We start from the raw sequence: 19,566 nt of genomic DNA, 5'->3' as shown, positions 1-19,566 counted from the left end.
CGGTGCTCAGGGCTGTGTTGGTGGAGAACGTTGGGGTTTTAAGGCTGTAGTGGGTACAAGGTTAGGTCAGAGAACAAAATGAGAATGCTTGGTTGCAAGGCGGTGGCTGAGACAGGAAGTGGACCCAAAACCTCGCAGCATTTGTGGGGATCTCTGATCTCAGAACTATGGATTTAGTGTAGTGCTCATGCTTTTTGAGCTGCTGACCTGAGGATCCCACCTCTGATATTTGGAACATCCTAATGTGTCTGCGCCACCGCGTGGCCAATGTTAGAATTGTACTCGTCTGGGCGGAGCCTCTTTCACTAAAGAGCGGTCACAGTGTGTGTTCCCGCCACACAGGACACATCGCCCATGTTAGTGTTTGAAGCTCTCTACACCCTTGAGCCCTGCCCAGTGGTTTGGCTTAGCTTCTGGGCATAGTCAGAGATGGCTGAAGCCACTGTGCCGGGAGCTACGCAGTGAACTGGCCTCCCAGGCACCCTTGGTTAGGCCCAGCTCTGTTGGGCCATCCTTTGCACCGGCCCTCAGGGGCAGGAGACGAAGCAGTTGACGCAGCACGGCCTGGCGCAGCAGGATGTACACCCACGGGTCCAGGATCTGGTTCCACGACGCGAGGCGCACAGCCAGAAACAGCGGCCTTTGCAGGGAGCTAGAGTTCCAGCCCCCGATGGCCAACATCACCAACACCTGCGAGAAAAGCAGGCGTGAACCGTGTGAGAGAAGGGGTGGGCGGGCTATGCAGGGCAAATACTGTGTGGGAAGGAGAGTGACTGAGCAAAGGTCGGCAGTGAGTGCGGAGTCTAGCTAGGGAAGACCCGCTTTGCTAGCACATAGGACAAAAGAAAGGTAAAAAAGCTGGGGAGGGCCGGGCGGTGGTGGCGCACGCCTTTAATCCCAGCACTTGGGAGGCAGAGGCAGGCGGATCTCTGTGAGTTCGAGACCAGCCTGGTCTACAAGAGCTAGTTCCAGGACAGGCTCCAAAACCACATAGAACCCCTGCCTCGAAAAAAACAAAAACAAAAAAAAAGCTGGGGAGGGCCAGGCGCTGGTGGCGCACGTCTTTAATCCCAGCACTAGAAGGTAGAGGCAGGCAGATCTCTGTGAGTTCAAGGCCAGCCAGGTCTACAAGAGATAGTTCCAGGACAGGCTTCAAAGCTACAGAGAAACCTTGTTTCGAACAACTAAAATAAAAAGCTGGGGAGGAAGAAGGCTAGAAATGAATGAAGCTGGGGGATGAACTAAGAAGCTTGAGTGAATCGGAGTAAGATCCAAAGAGGGCGTAGAGCCGGGGATAGCAGAGGGATAAGACAGAGGGGTAAGGCTTTTTGTGCAGGCGGGGTGATAAGGGAGCGGAGGCCAGGAGGGGGAAGGAAGGAGTATGGTTGGAGGAGCAACTGCCCCTCACCAGCAGGGGGCTCCAGCAGATGCACGACACCACCATGATGCCCACGAGCTGGCCCACCATCTCCACGTCGTGCGTGCGAACCCTGCGCACCGAGCCGCCGCCCCGGGAGCTACGGAGGGTGGCGGAGGCTGAAGCGATGGATGAGGCAGACGAGGTGGAGGCCAAGTGTGGTCCACGGGACCCCCAGCGCCGGCGATCTTCGGAGCGCCGGCGATCATCGGAGCCTGTGGTCTCACGGAGACGTCGAGAGCTGCGACGCCTCCAGCGGGCTCGCAGGAGCGCCAGGCCGCTGAGTGTATTGCACACGAGTGCCGCAAGGAGCGCTGCCAGGCCAAGGCCGGCGAAGAGGCCAGCAAGCAATGCCTGGCGCCAACCTCCACGAGGTCCAAGACTAATGAAACACCAGGTGCCAGGGTACTGTAGCTCGTAGTGACCCACGTGTGCTAGCGGCAGCAGCGCCACTGCCAAAGCCATGGCAGCCAGCACGACTAGTGCCAGGCGTGCGTGGGCCACTGACATGCGCGCCGCATGGCGCAGTGGCTGCGTGACACCCACGCAGCGCTCCACGGCCATGCCGCAGCCAAGCAAGAGTGGGCATAGGCCGAAGAAGACCATGCAGCCGCCCAAGAAATGACAGGCCCCGCCAGCAGGCGAACGTCCTGCAGCGTACAGGCGAAGCACCAGCGCCCCCGGGATCACATGGCCTGCCAGGTCAATGACTAGCAGGCTAGCAACGAACAACAGAAAAGTGGCAGCTGAGCGGCGCCGCCGCAGACGACCTGCAGCTTGTGCCAGCAGCGCCAGGGCCAGCACGTTGGACACTGCACCCAGGGTCATGGAGAAGATAGGCAGCGCCGGTGATGTGCCGGAATCGCCTGGCAGCACCGTAGATGTGTTGGGGACCCTGGGTGTTGCGCACGCTGTTGCCTCATCCGCTAGGCTCACGTTAAGCCCACAGGGGCTCATATCAGTGGCCAAGAGGGCTAGGTAGATAAGAGGAGGATACAGTGAGGCTAGGGTCCCACCACCATCAGGATCCATGTAACAATGTGGGCTCTGTGCCTAGGGCACCTCCACATGACCCTGGTTGCGCTATTTCAGATCCCTCTTTATCTATCACTGCCCCATGCCTTGTGCCTGTCCTCACTCTGCCCCTACATCTGTCTACTGCTTTGGGAACTCGACTGATCTGTCAGACATTCTTAGTATCTTTTCTCATCTCCCCGGCTCCCCACCTTCTAGTGCATCAGATTCCTGGTTTATGGCCTCATGGAATAGACCCCGACCCACTTCTGACCCAACTCCAGCCTTCACCATGTCTGCCCACTCTCCTCTCCTTTTTAGTAAGTCTCCTTGGCTGTCCCAGGAACTGGCTGTGTAGACTAGGCTGGCCTTAAAGAGATTCACCTGCCTGTGAGACCTGTGTCCTGGGATTCAAGACTCACACCACCATGACCAGCTATTGGTCATCTTTTCTTCCTTGACGTCCCTATCCCAACAGCTCCACTACTATAGCCTATCTCTTCCAGTGGCCATGTCCTTGTCTCCAGAGACGCACTCCTGATCTCCAGTTTCATCTCTCCCGGAACAAGCCATCTCTATACTTAAAGACTCATTTCTGTGCCCCAAGGTCACTATGCCCTGTAGCCACATCTCTGGCCTCCATGTTCCTGTTCCCACAGACCCCTGATTCCATGGACCCATCTTCGCTGCTCTTGGACTCCATGGGCCCACCTTTCTCTAGAGTCCCGTCTTTGTTGCCAGAGTCACACCTCTGTCTCCATGGCAATCTCTCAGCAGTCTGGCATTGCCCCATTCAGATGCCCACCCCATACTCCTACTGTGAACCAGCCTCTGGCTTGTTCTTCATTCTCTAGTTGAGAGGGCTAAAGCAGACATGCAGACATTAACGGATGGACAGCCAGCCTTGGGCTGAGAGCCATGAACAGTGAGACCACGATGGCCAATGCTCTCCTCTTCCCTGCTTACCGACCCTCAAGTCCCGGCTTCTTACCCAGTGCTGCTCAGGATGCAGGATCCCCATGGCCCGGAACTAGGCTCCTGCGGCCAGCGCCAGCTGCTCCCTGGCTCCCAGCAGGCCGCTCCCTCTTCCTGGGGCGGCTCCTCGGCTCTGTGCCGCCTCCACCCGCACCCCACTGGCCTCCAGGGGCTGCTCCACCCCATGCATGTCTGCCCGCTGGGGCTGGGAGCTGGGAGTGGGCGAAACCTCTGCTGTTGGCAATGGTCAGGATCACTTGGGCTCAGTTTCTTCCCGCCAAGGACTGAGGTTCTCTGAATTGGTCTGGTCTCTGTGACCCCCTCCTCCCAGTGAGGCAGAAGCAACCCCCCACACCCTCACCCGGGCCTCTTGCCTGCCTCATTAATAAAGTGGATAAAATCTAAACACTGGAAAATGTGAGCATCGCCTAGGGCAGGCTGGGAGGTCTACACACTCTCATGGGGGTGGGGTGGGGTGCTATCCCCATGGGGTTTAAGGTTTGGGAACGAGCTGTGTGATGGGAACCAGCAATGCTGTCTGCTCTTAAGCCTTTGAGGTTGTCACAGGGTGGATGTAGGTGAGCAGCCCGGACCAGGGCAACAGGGAGTCATTCTTGGAGAAAGGGAGGTGGCTAAATGGCTCAGAGGAGTCAGGCTAGCACCGGCATCCTGCTTTAGGGTGGGGTAAGCAATTTGTAGGGCACCTGAACCACATCCTGCACCCACAGTTACAGCCTCACTTTACGTCTTAAGAAGTGGAACATGAAGTCACTGTCCAATCAGTCATGATGGCAAGTAAACACTGGATAGCTCCCACCATTGTTGACTTTAACATCCACTCCCTTAGTACCCCCCAAATACAGACCCCTTGGGACGGATGTTTGCCCACACCTTAGCACAGGGTATAAACCTCACTTGACACTGTAAGTCTGTTACAGTCCTAGGGCACACCTCCTGGAGACATTACCCCACAAACCAATGCCTATGGGCACCCAGACCTTGCCCCGCCTACGTCACATAATCACATCTCTAGACACTCTTAAGGCCTAGCTGTTTACCGATTCCCAAACAAGGACACACCGAGACCTATGCACACAGTGGACACAGCTACATGACCACACTCAACACCCCACAGCTCCCTGAAACTCAGAGGACCCAGCCCTTATCCACTCAGCAAAGCCACATTCCCAGCAGAGACATGCAAGACCCCAGTGCAGGACCTGAGGCACAGCTGAGCGACAGAGCACAGCCTAGCACGTGTGAGGCCATGACTTCAGTGGTCAGGGATAGCAAGTCACCCTGACAGTGGCTGTCCGTAGGGCTTGTGCATGTCAACGTCTGGTATCCAGAGTCCGCATCTCCTGCCTGGAGTCAGGCAATCCTGCTCAGCCTTCTTGCAGCATCTCCATTGGGCTCACCCCCAAACATTCCTCCTGGGTGCTGGAGAGGGACCTCTGGCCTGGCTTCCCTCACTCTCCCCCTGCTCTCCAGGTCTGGCCAGGGTCCCACCCCACCCTTTCCTTGATCTTTCTAAATCCTAGGATGAAATGGACTGTCAAAACAAGCTTGGCAGGTTTATATCCCTGTGAAGCACTGGGCATGGATGCCTGTGTCCAAAATACAACCAGCCTCACCCAGGGTGCTGCAGGAGGGCAGCAGGCCTTGCTGCCTCCACAGAGGTGTTAGCTGCAGTCTCCTCATAAGGGGCACGGGAGGCCTTGGTGAGTGGGGAACCAGGTCTGAACCTCAAGTAAGCCAGAATCCCTACCGCTGCCTGGGAGCTTGAGGGCCTCCAGCCAGAGGAGGGGCTGTGGGCCAGCCAACTCTTAATTCAATCTGGAATCCAGGAGATAGATTTCAGCTGTCGCATTCTTTCCCTGCCACCCCTTCTACCCCAAAGCCAAACAGTTCCCAGAGAGAGTCTATATCCAAGAGAGTAAGTGGGGTACAGGAGCCCACTGCCTTGCTCACCCCTCCCTCCGGCACTGTCTAAGGAGATAATGAGGAACCCGGGTTCACAGCAGTGTGCACTCAAAGGGCAGGTAACAGAATCCAACTTAGGGGCTCCTCTCAGGGAGCTGCCGAAGGGGGTGGTAATATTCCCTTTACTAGGAGGGTTGTGCCCCATTTCTGCAATTCTGTTGTCAAGAAAGTAGGGAGAGTCAGGCATGGTGGCGCACACCTTTAATCCCAGCACTGGGAGGCAGAGGCAGGCGGATCTCTGTGCGTTCAAGGCCAGCCTGGTCTACAGAGTGAGTTTCAGGACAGCCAGAGCCACATCATCAGACTCTGTCTTGAAAAACAAAGCAAAAAAGTAGAGTAGGTGAACCTAAAACAGAACTGAGGCCCAGGAGACAGGAAGGGGGGCAGTTTGCCAGCTGACAGTGGAAAGTGTTGGGGACAGAGGTGGTTGGTTGCCCAGTGTGCTCGTTCCTCCCCACGTGCTTACTCTGCTGAGGTAGGTGGGGAACCCACCAGGGGGTGGCCGGGGACCCCAACCAGGCTGGGCACCTTGGTGATCAGAGTGCGGCCAGGACCACAGGCCACTTCTACCCCATGCCATCCCCAGGCTGCTGGGTTATGTGCCCAAGCTGGATGCTCAGGTCTTGGCTGTGGGACCCCTTCTGGAGGTCAAGCCCAGGTTATCTCAAGGTCCAGGTTCAGTTCCAGTCTTAGTAGCGGCCAACCTTGGCATCCCCGATGGCCCCCCAGACATCAAAGACGAATTCGTCGGGGAATGCGAAGTCACCAAGCCGTTCGTCCAGAGCCTCTGCCAGTTCGTCTGGGTTCCTCTTGTCCTTTCCCAGCTCCACCATGGTGGCAGCTGTCAGGGAGGAGAAAGACGGACACAGATGGCGTGAGCGACAGCCTGGATGAGACCTGGAAGCCTGCTCCCACCTTCCAGGCATGGGTGCCCCCACTCACCCAGTTCTGTGTCTCTGATCCCCATGTAGCTCTCCAGCAAGTCATCCACCTTCTCAATGGCTTTCTCCTCGAAGGCTGACGGCTGTGGAGGGGAGCAGACAGCTGTTACAGTGAATGTCTACAGTGCTGGGGACAGGACCCGGGCCTCACACGCGAGGCAACAGCTCTGCCAATGGACTGCACCCCCAGCTACTTTTTACATTTATTTATTTTATGTGTAGGAGTGTGAGCCTGAGGAGGTCAGACAAGGACGCTGAGCCAAATGTCCTGGAGCTGGAGTTAAGGGTGGTTGTGAGCCACCCAATATGGGTGCTTGAACTGAACCTGGGTCCTCTTCAAGTTCAGCATGTACTCTAAACTGCTGAGCCTCTTTCCAGCCCCAGCATTCAAATATTATTGTTCTTATTTTGAGACAAATTCTAAGTTGCCCAAACTGGTTTTGAACCCTAAACCCTCAGATCTCAGCTTCCCAGGTATCTAGGATTACAGGTCCCTGTCCACACTGGGCTGGGTCTCACATATCTCCTTTCTGGTGACAAGCTCTTGTGGTTTGCGTTACCCTTGAATGTGAAATCCTCCTGCCTGAGACATGCCTAGATATGGTTTCTGTCTGCATCACTAAGGTCCACTCTGACAGGAAGTTACTAGGACTCCTATTTTACAGTAGGAAAACCAAGTCTCACTTGCCCAAGGAAGGCCCTTGGTTGGGAGGAGGCAGATTTAAGCAGAGGTGTCCAGAGTCCCTCAGATAATAAGAATGCTGTCACTGGCCCAAGGTGGCTCACTCACCAGATCCTCCACTGTGGCAGGACCCCGGGATCGGAGTCTGAGGGTCCCTCGGCCAGTGCCCAGTTGAGGGCCCGAGCCAGGGTGGCCACCCGCTGAACGCTGGCTGATCATATCTATGGGAATTTCAGCACACAGTCAGTACAGTGCTCAGGCAGCTGAGCTTACAGACACCTCTCACAATCCTTGGGATAGGGGCTGGATTCCAGGGGATAGGACTTGGCAAGAATGGAGAGGGGCTGCGGGGGTCGAGCATAAAAGAAGCTAGAAGAGAATCCAGGACAGCTTCTACTTCTATTTGAAGGGGTGAGAACTGGGGAGGGGTGGGTATAACTACTGGGTCCCAGATCAGTCCTATCTACCCATACCAGGGGCGCCTCAGGCCCATTCCTGAGAGTTAGTGAAGCCAGGTAGAAAAAGCAGCAGGGCATGGGAGTTGTGCAGGGCAGCCAAGCCTCACTTCTCCAGGCTGAGGGGGCCGGCCAGGGTTGGGGGCAACTTCCTTCAGGCTGGGCTGCCAGCCAGCACCCAGTTCTAGGGTAGGGTGGGGCAGGCTCCACTTTGCATTACAGCTTGGGTGCCACCTGCTGGTGGTTCCCAGTACTGCAAGCCATATTTCTGAAGTGTTCAAGGTCATCCCAGTGGGTGGTTCAAGGTTTGCTCACCAAAGGCTTTTCGAGGCTCTGTGAGTTTGAGGGTGAAGGTGCGGCCTCGGGGAAGTTCCTTGAGGAGCCTGGCAACTTCATAGTGCCGACAGCCCAGCAGGCTCTGCCCATTGATGGCTTCAATCATGTCACCGACACTGATGAGCTGGATGTGGTCAATCACACTGCCTTCCTTGATGCGCTGTGAAGGGGCAGGTGTCAGCTCTGGAAGCTCCACTGAGGTCCCATTACAGACTCTGACCACTGACTAAGGGTGTGCCACCCACCCGGGCACCTTAATGAAGGCATAGCCGGCCCCGTTGTCAGTGATGGTGAGCCCCAGTGCCTCCTCAGACTTGAATACTTCCACTTCTTTGCGCTGCCCCTTAACGTGGGCAAAGATGAAGTCCTCCAGCCCGATCTGGCCTCCCAGGAGCTTGTCCATATCCACTTTATGGGTGTTGAGGGTGCAGAACATCACCTGCGGGGGGGGGGGGAGGACAAGATGCTCGTCCCCTCCTCCCTGGGTCCCCTTTCCTAACACTTGGGATAGGAGGGGAGTCCAGAGATGATACCTACCCCAGGGAACGGTGACACCCAGAATCAGGGCAGGGTCTGCTGGCTCATCAAGTGCTAAGAGCAGGACTCCTGTCCTGGTCAGAACTCAGTGAACACTCAGTAAATGCTGGGGATGAATGAAGGAGTCCAGATCCCCACCTAGCCTTCCACCTGTCTCCACTTAATGCTCAGCCCCACTGCTGCCCTCCCTGTGGCTTCTCTGCTTCTGTCTTGGGGTCATGTCCCCAGTGAATCACGGAGAAATAAAAACTGCTCCTGACTTCCAGTTCCCATTGTGCTCTGGGGCACAGGCCTCCTAATGCCTCGTAGAAACCCAGTCACCACTTGTGGTCACCAAGCCTCCACAACCTACCAGGCTGCAGGCTACTCCAGACCTGAAGGGAAATCAGCATCTACACCCCCCACATCCTACTAGGGTATGAGCTCTCTCAAGGCCTGATGGGAAACCATACTGGGGTCTCTCAAGGCCAGACACGAACTAAGTATCCTGTTGCAGCCATGCTTCCTAGATTCAGGGGTTGCTGGTGATCGAATGCCATCAGCACCTGACCCCCAGTTCACAGGAATGCACAGTAGCCCCCCAGGCCTGTGGCTTGCTCTCAGGACCCTGGCCCACTGTACCTCAGCAGCTGGTAGTCGGAAGGCCTCAGCAATCTTGCCATACAGCTCCTTGACATTGGTGAAGCCCTCGATGCGGCCTGTGGGACTACCATGGGCCAGCTGGGTGTGGAATACAAGGCGAGGCCGGAGGGCAGCAGGAGGTGGGGGTAAGCCCATCTGGGACTCCCCTGCTCCGCTTCCACCAAGAGGCCCAGGCTCCCCAACTCCCAGTCCGCTGCGGCCTGGCTCCGCCTCTTCATTTTCCACCAGAGGTGGCGCCTTTTTCCGCCGCCCCAGTCCCAGTGGCATGAGCAGCCAGAAGTGGGGGCTCGGCCAGGAGACCTGCAGAAAGGGAACTGGGCTTCATGCTCTGCGTGACAGCCTTGGGTGCTACCGTCACCACCACATGGTACCAACACCAGCCAACACTGCTCTGCTTTGCAGAGCAGTTATCCTTAACCAGGGGCCTGGTGCGGGCTGAGGAAGTGGGCCTTAGCTCAGCCCTGACGACACTCATGGCTCCTAGGCACAGGGTTCCAGAATACCTCCAGAATATTGCCCCCAGCCCATGTAAAATGGTGTTGTATTTGCGCTGTGCAGACTTGGTTAGTACTTGGTCACAGAGCTGCGGCCCCTTCCATACTCAGGAATCAGCTCTAGACTTAGATCTATGGAAACTCTTGTTCCACTCTATTATTTAAGGGGTAATAACAAAAAATTCCGTCCACATTCAGCATGGTGCAAGGCTCTTCCCGAACCAACCAATCCTCCCTTCCTCCCTCTGTGCTGGGGTTAGATTTCGGTCTTGAACATGTGTGCCCAAGCTACATGCCCAGGCTGCTCCTTTTTATTTTCAGACATTTATCTGAAGGATATTTATCAAGGATATCCTTGAACCTGCAATCTTCCTGCCTCAGCCTCCCGAGTGGCTGGGATGTAGCATATGCCAGCACATCTGCCCTGAGCGTGTTCCATCTAGTGGGTTTGATCTGGGCATCCAGAACAGAAGGGAAGATAAAGGGCTGGCTCTACCCGGATGCTGTGGTGCAGCACAGTAGGAAGCCACATGCAGAAGGCCCAGGTCTCTTCCCAGCAGCGGGTACCTATTACAGCCCACATCACCTGCCGTGACCTCACTCAGCCCTCCTTCAAGAGCTCCTTTAGGCAAATGCCTCTAGCTACACCCACTTAGGTGCACAAGCACACCCCTCTGAGACGGGCTGGCCTAGAACCTACAACCTCCTGCCCTCGGCTTCTCAAGAGCTGGAAGACAGATGGACACCACATGCGGGTTCACTGTTCCACCAGCTGCACTCATCAAAGCTGTGTACAAAAGCTCCCTAGCCGTTAGCTGGGGAGATGGCGCAGTCAGCACAGTGCTTCTGAGGACTGGAGTTGGAGCCTTAGAATTTACACAAAAACCAGTTGTGATAACATGAGCTTGCCATGTGCTTGAGTCCCAGGCCAGTGAGAGACCCTGTCTCAAATATCAAGGTGGGAGACTGGCAAGTTGGCATGGTGGACAAAAGCAGCTGCCATCAGGGCCTGCAGAGTTGAGTTTTGGTCCCCGGAACCACATGGTAGGTGTGCACTGTGCCATGTGTACCTACACGCATACATATGCACACACACAAAAATAAACACACGCAATAACATAAACACCCCAGCGGACAGCGCCTGAGGAATGACACCCGAGGCTGACACACACATTTGCGCCGGCAGACATGTGACACACAGAAGAAACAAAACCCTTGAGTCTCTCCCTCAAAGCACACAGCGCATGGCCCTTGCCAAGTCCCTTGGGACAGGGAAGGCTGGTGAGTTCTAACAGGAAGTAGCACGTCACACACCCGCACAGAAACATTAATTACTGGAGCAATTCTCCAGAGCACTACAGCTCCTGACAGAGCGACCAGTAACAGCTGACACGGTGATGTTACCTCGCTGCATGGGTCTCCAGCGGCAGCAACTGCAGGTGCCTGGAAGAGAATGCCCCCCACAAACTTATCCATATTTCAATGTATGGTCCCTAGTTGACAGACTATTTTGAGAAGGATTAGGTGTGGCCTTGTGGAGAAATGTGGGCTTTGAGGTGTCAAACACCCGTGTCAGGCCCAGTGTCTCCTCTCTGCTTGCTGCCTCTGCATAAAATGCAAGACTGCTGTGCCAGCACCATGCCCGCCATGCTCTCTGCCATGATGCTCATGGACTCATCCTCTGACAGTTAGTAATCCCTTAATTAATGCTCGCTTTAGTGAGTTGCCTTGATCGTGGTGTCCCCACAGCAGCACAACAGTGACCTAAACAGCAGGGACAGACTCTCTGACAAGGTGCAACGGAAACGGAGCAAGAGCGAAAAGCATGGCGGCGCAGTATGGATTCAGACTCAGGCTGTAGAGCTTAGTGGGGAAAGCTCAGTGTATGTAAGATCTAAGTTCAAATCCCCAGGACCCACGTAGCACTAGATGTGGTAATCCCAGCAGGTTTACGGTGAAAGCTGGAGCCAGAATGTTGAGGAGCTTATGGGCCAGCTGGTCTGGTGTGTGGGGGCAATGAGATTCCGCCTCAAACAAAGTCAAGAGGACTGACCTGGGCTTGTCCTCTTACCTTCACATAGGCACCAGGGTACGCATGTGCCGTGTGTGTGTGTGTGTGTGTGTGTGTGTATGTGTGGTTCAGGTCAGATTTGGTGGCAAGCATCTTTACCTGCTGAGCCATTAAACTGACCCCTGTATCTGTTTTCATCTGTTTTTCTTCCCTTAAAAAATATACTATTAGGCTGGAGAGATGGCTCAGAGGTTAAGAGCATTGCCTGTGCTTCCAAAGGTCCTGAGTTCAATTCCCAGCAACCACATGGTGGCTCACAACCATCTATAATGAGGTCTGGTGCCCTCTTCTGGCCTGCAGGCATACACAGACAGAATATTGTATACATAATAAATAAATATTTAAAAAATATATACCATTACTGTACATACACACACGTGTGAAGGTGAGTACTTAGAAGGCAGGTCAGTGGATCTATATGACTTCAAGGCCAATCTGAGCTTATAATTTCCAAGACAGCCACAGCTGCCTAGAGAAATTGTCTCACACCCACCCCACCCCACCCCACCTCTGCCAAAACAGTGTGGGCTACCATGTTTATGTGTGTGTTTCTGTGTTCAGAGGTCAAAGGAAGCAGCTACGTGGCATCCTCTACTGCTTTCCATCTAGTCCTTTTTTTGTTTTATTTTGTTGGGTTTTTTTTTTTTTTTTTTTGCTTTTTCGAGACAGGGTTTCTCTGTGGCTTTGGAGCCTGTCCTGAAACTAGCTCTTGTAGACCAGGCTGGTCTCGAACTCACAGAGATCCACCTGCCTCTGCCTCCCGAGTGCTGGGATTAAAGGCGTGCGCCACCATCGCCCGGCTCACCTAGTCCTTTTGAGGAAGGGCTTTCTGCTTTCCTTTGGCTAGTCTGGCAGCCAGCAAGCCCCAGCTATGCTGGTCCTGGGGTCAGAACTCGGGTCCTCACACCTGAGCAGCAGCACCTGTAACTGTCTCTCCAACCTGGCCCCCTTTTTCTTAGACCGGGCTCACCTCAAACTCAGAGATCCACCTGCCTCTGCCTTCTCAGTGCTGGAATTAAAGGTGTGCTCCAGCGCTGCCCAGCTTTATTTTCTTGAGTCAGGATCTTGCCATATTGTCCAGATTAATCTTGAGTTCGTGGTCCTCCTGCCTCAGTCTACAGTAGCTTAAACTATCAGCATGTACCACCATGCTCAGCCATTTTACTTTAATAAACACACCCCTGACTAGGAACACTACATCCAGTTGTACAGCTGTTCACTATGCTGCAGACACAGTAGGTATTAAGAGAGCAAAAGGGGTGAACCCCTGCCCACAGCTGCCTGCTGAGCTGTGGCCCTGCTGTGGCCTGGGTCTCTGGGAGAAGACTATCTTTCTAGTTACTTACGAGAGGTACAAAAAGCTGGCTGGAGCTGACCATCCCCTCCAGAACCGTGTGGTGCAGAAGCAGGGAGCGCGGCCTGGTCTCTGACCTCCCCCACACAAACATCTGGGACAAGAGTGCTAGGCAGACATAGACAGTGCAGAGGCCCTGAGGTACAGCAGCTCACACGCAGCACAATTCTGAACAGTGTGGCCGGAGCAGGAGGGGAGGAGACAATGAAGGCAGATCGGATGGAACCAGGTCGCAGCACACAGGTGAACAATCACTGATCCGCACCCAACCTGAGCCACAGGCTCCCTCAAGGTGTCTGATCTGTGACCCTCGCGACACTTGGCCTTGACAACTATCCACAGTGATATTCCACCCTCCTTGCTGGGGCTCACCTGGCCCAGGCTGCCCTCATAGCCAAGATTGACCTTGAACTTGTGATCCTCTTGCCTCACCCTCCTGAGTAGGAACACAGTTCCTACTGGCTCAGTTCATCTCATTACTTTGGGGCAGGGTCACACCAACTGGCACAGGCTTGCCTTCAACTCATGCCCTAGGGACTTCCTGTGTTCTGCAGATTTGCTCTGAGGGGCAATGCAGGTACAAGGGAACCCAGCTGGCTTTAACCACATCTTCCTGAGGGTTCCCTGCTCACTGTCATGCATTCTTCTGACCCTGCAGGCTCTACTCCCACCCCACTCACCTACACTACAGTTGCCTCTGGGTCCTCAGGCGTCCCTTAGCGTCCAGCTTCCTGTCAAGACAGCAGCCAGAACCCTATAGTCATGTCGCCTCGTGCTCTGCTCTGCTTTCCCAGGAATCCCAGTCCTTTAGGACCCACTACCCATGTCATAGTGCCTTCCCTTCAGCCTGAGGCCTCCTTCACGTGGCTCAGTTAGACTGGAGCTGTCTTAGGACCTTTTACCGGCTGCTCCCTCTGCTGTCCAGCATCCTCCCTTACGTCCTTCAGCTGGGAAAGGCATTTTATGTCTTTGTCCACTGTCTGCTGAGGGGAGAGATCTGTGTGTCACTATTGGCATCCCTCAGTATGTGGGACAGAACAGCCACAGGAAATCATGTTGGATGAGTGAGGGTCCTGTGTGGCAAGACTGGCCACCTCCCAGGAGAGCACAAGCCCCACACCATGGACCCCACCCTGTTCTGGGCAGTGCCTGGGCAGGGAGGCACCACTTGACTTCTCACTGGAGGCTTGCTTTTGCACGTGGGAGAATCAATGGTGCCAAACACCTTTTTATAATGTTCAGTGCTCCTGATTGGCTTGTTAGTGGACTTCCTGTTAACTGTTGTTTGCTGACTTACTCTGTGTGTATGTAGGCATGTCATATTGTCAGCGTCTGTCAGGAAGTGCCCGACTTACTTCTTTCCCTCCACCAGGTGTGTCCTGGAGGTCAAAGCCAGCTCTTCAGGTTTGGAGGCAAGTGCCTTTACTCACTGAGCCAACCCACCTTCTTTAAGATTGTATTTTGCATTATTTGTATAGGTATGAGCCTGCATGAGGCTCTGTGCATCTGAGCGCAGGTGCCTGCAGAGACAGAAGGCACCAGATCCCCTAGGGATGGAGTTACAAGCAGTGGTAAGCAGCTCAACAGGATGCTGGGAAACACTCGCAGCTGCTGAGCCCTGCCTCCAGCCCTCACTGTGCTCCTTGGGCACGTACTCACTCATTCCCACGGATGTGTGGGTGCGTGTGGAGGTTAGAGGTCAACCTTGGGTACTGGTCTTCAAGTGCCATCACTTGGCTTAAAAAAAAAATGTATTGGGGTTGAAGAGATGGTTCAACAGTTAGAGCACTGCCTATTCTTCAAAAAAAAAAAAAACAAACCTGGGTTCGAATCTTAGAACCCACACAGCCACTAACAACCGCCTCCAACTCAAGTACTAGGGAGGACTTGATATCCTCTTCTGCCCTGTGTGCAGACATGCATGCAGACAAAAACCACATAAAAGTTTTTAAAATTAGTTTGAGGCTAAGCAGGCCAACACAGCAGTTCTAGGACAACCAGAACTACATAATGAGACCCTATCTCAAAGACAAAGAATTTATTTGTGTGCATGTATGTTGTCACAGTGTGCAGAGGTTGTGGGAGTCAGTTCTTCCCTTCTACACTCAGGTAGCAGCCTTTGCACTGCTGAGCCATGTCTCTAGGGTCACCCCTTTTGTACCGGGAATTGAACTCCCAGTCTCAAGTATGCTAAGCAAGCCCTCGACCACTAAGTTATCCCATATTCCCAGTCCCATTTGTCTTTCTGGGGCAGGGTCTGAGCTCTCCAATTAGGCTGGCCGGCCAATGAGCCCCACAGGTCTTCCTGTTTTGTCCCCAGTGCTGGGGTAACAACTGCAAGCATTTCCATGTGGGTTCTGACTGTCAAATTACCAAAGTGCTGTCTCCACGGACTACCTGGCCTGCACGGTTTTCTTTTTTTTTTTTATTTATTATGTATACAATATTCTGTCTGTGTGTATGCCTGAAGGCCAGAAGAAGGCACCAGACCCCATTACAAATGGTTGTGAGCCACCATGTGGTTGCTGGGAATTGAACTCAGGACCTTTTTGGAAGAGCAGGCAATGCTCTTAACCACTGAGCCATCTCTCCAGCCCCCAGCACGGTTTTCTTTTGCTTTTCTGAGGAGGGTCTCCCTGTGTACTACACAATAGCGTCAAATGAAGATCCTCCTGCCTTATCTCCCATGCCCTGGAATAATAGGCTTGCTCCACACCTGGCTGGTTTGGCTTTACTTGGATGATGTTTTTCTTACTGATTTGTGAAAACTCTTTATATATTCTGGGCACTAGTTTTTTTACTGGTTCCTTTATCTCTCTGTCCATAGTTCTGTACCCCAGTATAGCACACTCACTGGCTACTAGACAATGGTAAACTCTAATGAATTACGTAGAAACGTCCTCTAAAATTATGTCATCACATTCACGAGCAAAGAACAGCGGCGGCATCCCCCTAGTACACAGTCTCTAAATCACCAGTCCTTGTTCTTTTTTGTCTTTGAGACAAGATTTCTCTGTGTAGGCATGGCTGTCCTGGAACTTGCTCTGTAGACCAGGCTGGCCTTGAACTTGGAGACCTACCTGCCTGCCTGTGACTCCTGAACGCTGAGATTAAAGGTGTACACATCACTGCCTGGTTTAAGGCAAGTATCTTAACCCCTCTGCGCTCAGAGGAAACCATGTGTGTTCCTGGGGTGGTCCCTGGAGAACTATTAGGGTGTGTGTTGTGTTGATGCTCTGTCTTTCCTCACTGTCTTGGAGCCCCACACCCCCGCCTCCTTTCTGTCTCTGAACATGTTCAAGGCTCTGGTTTAGTCTAGCTTTTGTGTGCCCTCTGGTGAGTGACACAAGGCATTGGGGAACATGCCATGGACCCCGAGCTGTAGTACGGTGACCTGGATTCAAGCTCCTTTGCCACTCACCAGTGGCAGAGACAAAGTCAAGTTGCTTAACTTCATGAGGCCCCCAGTTTTCCCATCTGAAAATGTGGCAGAGTTCGTGTCTCTCGGGGTGCGCTGCATGGCACCTGCTCAGTACTTCAGCACACACGTCAGGAAGTGTTGGAAGTGTCACTATTTGCAGTGAGAGACAAAGCTCCAACCTTTCGTTCACTAGGAAGAAGCTCTATTGCTGACCCCTCCCCTCCCCCAGCCCTCACTGCTGGATCCTCACAGGGGCTGTACTGTTGACCCACACCTCCAGAATGCTCCAGTCTCTATTACTATTAGATCCTTCCTTCCCTGGCCCAGGGGCACCCAAGTTCCTAACTTGGCAAGGCTATTCCAGACATCTCCAGGCAGTAGGCTTGCCCCAGCCCACGGGAGCTGCTCCACAGGACTCGGGCCTATGAACTTAGCTGTTCCTCTCCCAACATTCCAGCTGTTATTTATCTTTGTGTCTCTATTTTTGAAGGGTTATTTTTTATGCGTATGAGGGCTTTGCTGCATGTCCATCTGTGCACCACTGGGTGCCGGGTGCCTGCAGAGGTCAGAAGGCACTACTGTTGGTTGTAAACCATGTAGGTGCTGGGAATCGCACTCCCAGCAAGCACTCTGTCTCCCCAGCCCGTGTCTCTATTTTAAAATGCAAACCAGGTAGCATCCGTCATCTGTCTCCGACCTCACAAAGGGATCCCACCATATAGGGGAAAACTTGAGAGTGTACCAGGCGCCCCAAACTCCTGCAGACTCACATCTCCAGCTTCAGTCTGTGCCAGCTATTCTATGCTTTGCTCTGCTTGGGGTGTGCGAGCTGCCCCTGCCCAGTGATGCTCTCTGAGAGGCCACTCAGTGCTCAGACAGATCTGCAATGGCTGCCCATGGAAACTTGTGGCCTGTTCCCCACTAGAGTGCAGAGAATTCTGTCCTGTTTTTGGAGGGCAGTTTCCTCCCAGCAAAATACGGAGCCTGGCCCAGTGGCTGCTTAGTCCTTGTAGGTGATGGGGGTGTAGCTCGAGGCAGAGCACCTGCCTGGCATGTGATGCCTAGGGTTCCCCAAGAGCTTAACTGTAGAATGTCCTATACCCGACTGACTGTGGCCCAAGCCCCATCACGACCGTTAGAGAGCTATGAGCACCTCCCACTGTCTGCAGGAGCTGAAGGGAAGTGGGTTGGATGGATTTCCGGAATCCAGCGCTCTCATCCCAAAAAGGGCCTGAAACTTAGCAACCCCCACCCGCAGTCACAGAAAAGCTAAGTGGGAGGAGCAGGAAGCAGGGAAGGGGGTTCCTGGGGCTCAGATAACACCTGGCTTAGGGGACACCACACCTGCTCCCCTGTCGTCCCTCCCTCCTTACCCCCTGCACAGTACTGCTTTGGGGAGGGCAGGAGGCCTCTGATTCATTCTTGAAAAACCGGATCCTGAAGGTCTCATCTCTCCAGTGTTTCCGGGGCGGGGGCTGAGGGGCGTGAACGCGCCGCTCGCCCGGTCTTGGCGGCCGCCGAAGCCCAGCACCCCAGACACCCGGCCTCTAAATTTCCAGGCATTTCCTTCGCAGTAGAGTGGACAGGGTGGGTGGAGAGGGTATGGGATTCAAGGACCCATGGTGTTTGGGCCTTGCCTCTCCAGCTCAAGAGAAGGGACTATGGAAGCTGTCTAGTGACCTATGGGCGCGGGGAGGGATGCAAAACCCAGCAGGTACGGCTCCGAAGTGAATATGGGGGTGGCGGTGTGTAGTGAGTCCAGGGGGCCGATCTCTGGGATTAGTTTCTGGACTCTTAAGGCTTGGGTCCCTCATCCCCACCGGCCACTCACTACCTGTGTGACCTTGAGTGAGTCACTCCACCTCTCTGGCCCAGGTGCCTCACTTCTAAAAGAAGTTAGGAGCCCCTCCCAAGGAGGCTGTTTTGATTCAGTGCAATGCACCGAAAGCGTCTGACGAGAAAGCGCTGGGTCCGGGCTAGCAAGTGGGGGAGGGATCCAAACTATTACTGCGGTTGTTATTGTTATCCGGGCCCGGTGGTCTCGGTGTCCCCGCCGGCCAGCAGCTTCTGGGTAGGGGCACGGGAGGGGTCTGGACCCACCACCAACAGGGAGCGTCCCGGGTGCAGAGGGCAGGGGTGGACCGGAGGCCCCGGCCAGCGGGAAGGGTCCGTCCTTGGGGTCCCGTCGCGGCCAGCCCCACCCCGCCGCCACGGCTCCATGCCCGGGAGGCCGCCCCCGGCCGGGGACACTCACCTGCGCCGCCGCCACCCCGCGCGCCCAGTTCGGTCCTCTGGAAACTCGGCCGGGCTTCTCCCTGGGCCTCCGGTACCTGGGCGGGGCCGGCGTCCCGAGCGGACCAATCGGTAGCGGCCGCCCGCACTCGCGGCCAATGGGCGCCTCTTGTCGGAACGCTCCGAAGGGATCCCTCCGCCGAACCTCGGCCTCCCCCGCACGTGCGCGCAGTGGTCTGATCTTACTTGGTCTAAATGGCGGCGGGCTGAACCATTGCGGGGCTGCGCGGGGGGGTTCGAACGGGAGACAGGGCGGGAGCTGGCGGTAAGAGTCAGATGACAGGGTTTGGAGGATTGTGCGCGGGCATCCAAGGAAGCGGGCTATTTGGGAGATCGGCGAGGGGCTGAGAGCAGCCCCCAGCCCAGCTTCCCTCCCAGAGAGACTGATTCTACAGACTGGGGCCATAGTGAATGGGAAGGGTCCCGCGTGTCTCTGCTTCTTCCACTCTACACAATAGACAAAGGCAATCGTGCATTCATTCAGTCTTTCAATCTTTAAGTGCTCCTGCCTGGTACCAGGCTCCGCCTTGACTCTACAGACACGTGGATGGAGAGAACCAAAGAGCAATTTGCAAGCAAAACTGTGTAAGAAGACACTGTAGAGCATATTTTAAACAGTCGACTTGTCAGTTGAGTACCTACTTTGCAGAATCTCTAGATGATGACCAACCAGTGCAGGCCTCTACTCTTCTACTCCCTCCCCCCATCCCAGACAGGACAGCATTAGCTATCCTGGAACTTGCTCTGTTGACCAGGATGGCCCCGAACTCACAGAGCTCTGCCTGCCTCTGCCTCCTGAGTGCTGGGGTTAAAGGCTTTTTGCCATTACTGCCCAGCTAGGAAATTGAGGTTTTCTTTCTTTTAGGTTTCTTGGTTTCTCCAAGGTTAAGCCTCATCAGAGTTCCTCTTCCTCTTGCACTAGGAGTTAAACCATGTTCTTGTGCATGCTGGC

At 54.5% G+C, this 19,566-nt stretch overlaps 2 protein-coding genes across 2 annotated transcripts; both read right to left on the bottom strand.

Moving 5' to 3' along the window:
- Positions 1 to 393: 393 nt before the first annotated feature.
- On the bottom strand, positions 394 to 2,374 carry Ptger1 (prostaglandin E receptor 1). Its single transcript, XM_075976623.1, has 2 exons — positions 1,409 to 2,374; positions 394 to 690 (listed from the first exon to the last, which is right to left on the bottom strand). Exons 1-2 carry the CDS (start codon positions 2,372 to 2,374, stop codon positions 424 to 426), a joined length of 1,233 nt encoding a protein of 410 aa, XP_075832738.1. The 3' UTR covers positions 394 to 423.
- A 3,201-nt stretch (positions 2,375 to 5,575) lies between these two features.
- On the bottom strand, positions 5,576 to 18,728 carry Gipc1 (GIPC PDZ domain containing family member 1). The gene is made up of 7 exons (XM_075976614.1): positions 18,577 to 18,728; positions 8,962 to 9,282; positions 8,057 to 8,242; positions 7,783 to 7,963; positions 7,121 to 7,233; positions 6,332 to 6,413; positions 5,576 to 6,230 (listed from the first exon to the last, which is right to left on the bottom strand). The coding sequence occupies exons 2-7, from the start codon at positions 9,247 to 9,249 to the stop codon at positions 6,079 to 6,081; spliced, it is 1,002 nt and encodes a 333-aa protein (XP_075832729.1). The 5' UTR covers positions 9,250 to 9,282; positions 18,577 to 18,728; the 3' UTR covers positions 5,576 to 6,078.
- Positions 18,729 to 19,566: the final 838 nt, after the last annotated feature.

Source organism: Microtus pennsylvanicus, chromosome 6 (assembly GCF_037038515.1).
Source record: "Microtus pennsylvanicus isolate mMicPen1 chromosome 6, mMicPen1.hap1, whole genome shotgun sequence".
Lineage (NCBI taxonomy): Eukaryota > Metazoa > Chordata > Mammalia > Rodentia > Cricetidae > Microtus > Microtus pennsylvanicus.
The sequence above is the reverse complement of the archived record's forward strand: the minus strand, read 5'-3'. Positions and strand labels throughout refer to the sequence as shown.

Bases quoted from the DNA above. Each gene is read 5' to 3' on its own strand.
- Ptger1 (XM_075976623.1), bottom strand. From the start codon at position 2,374: ATGAGCCCCTGTGGGCTTAACGTGAGCCTAGCGGATGAGGCAACAGCG. The intron at 691-1,408 runs GTGAGGGGCAGT...CTTTTCTCGCAG, and splicing joins TCTGCTGGAGCCCCCTGCTG to GTGTTGGTGATGTTGGCCAT.
- Gipc1 (XM_075976614.1), bottom strand. From the start codon at position 9,249: ATGCCACTGGGACTGGGGCGGCGGAAAAAGGCGCCACCTCTGGTGGAA. The intron at 7,964-8,056 runs GTGCCCGGGTGG...GCCCCTTCACAG, and splicing joins CCGGCTATGCCTTCATTAAG to CGCATCAAGGAAGGCAGTGT. The intron at 7,234-7,782 runs GTGAGCAAACCT...AAATTCCCATAG, and splicing joins AGAGCCTCGAAAAGCCTTTG to ATATGATCAGCCAGCGTTCA.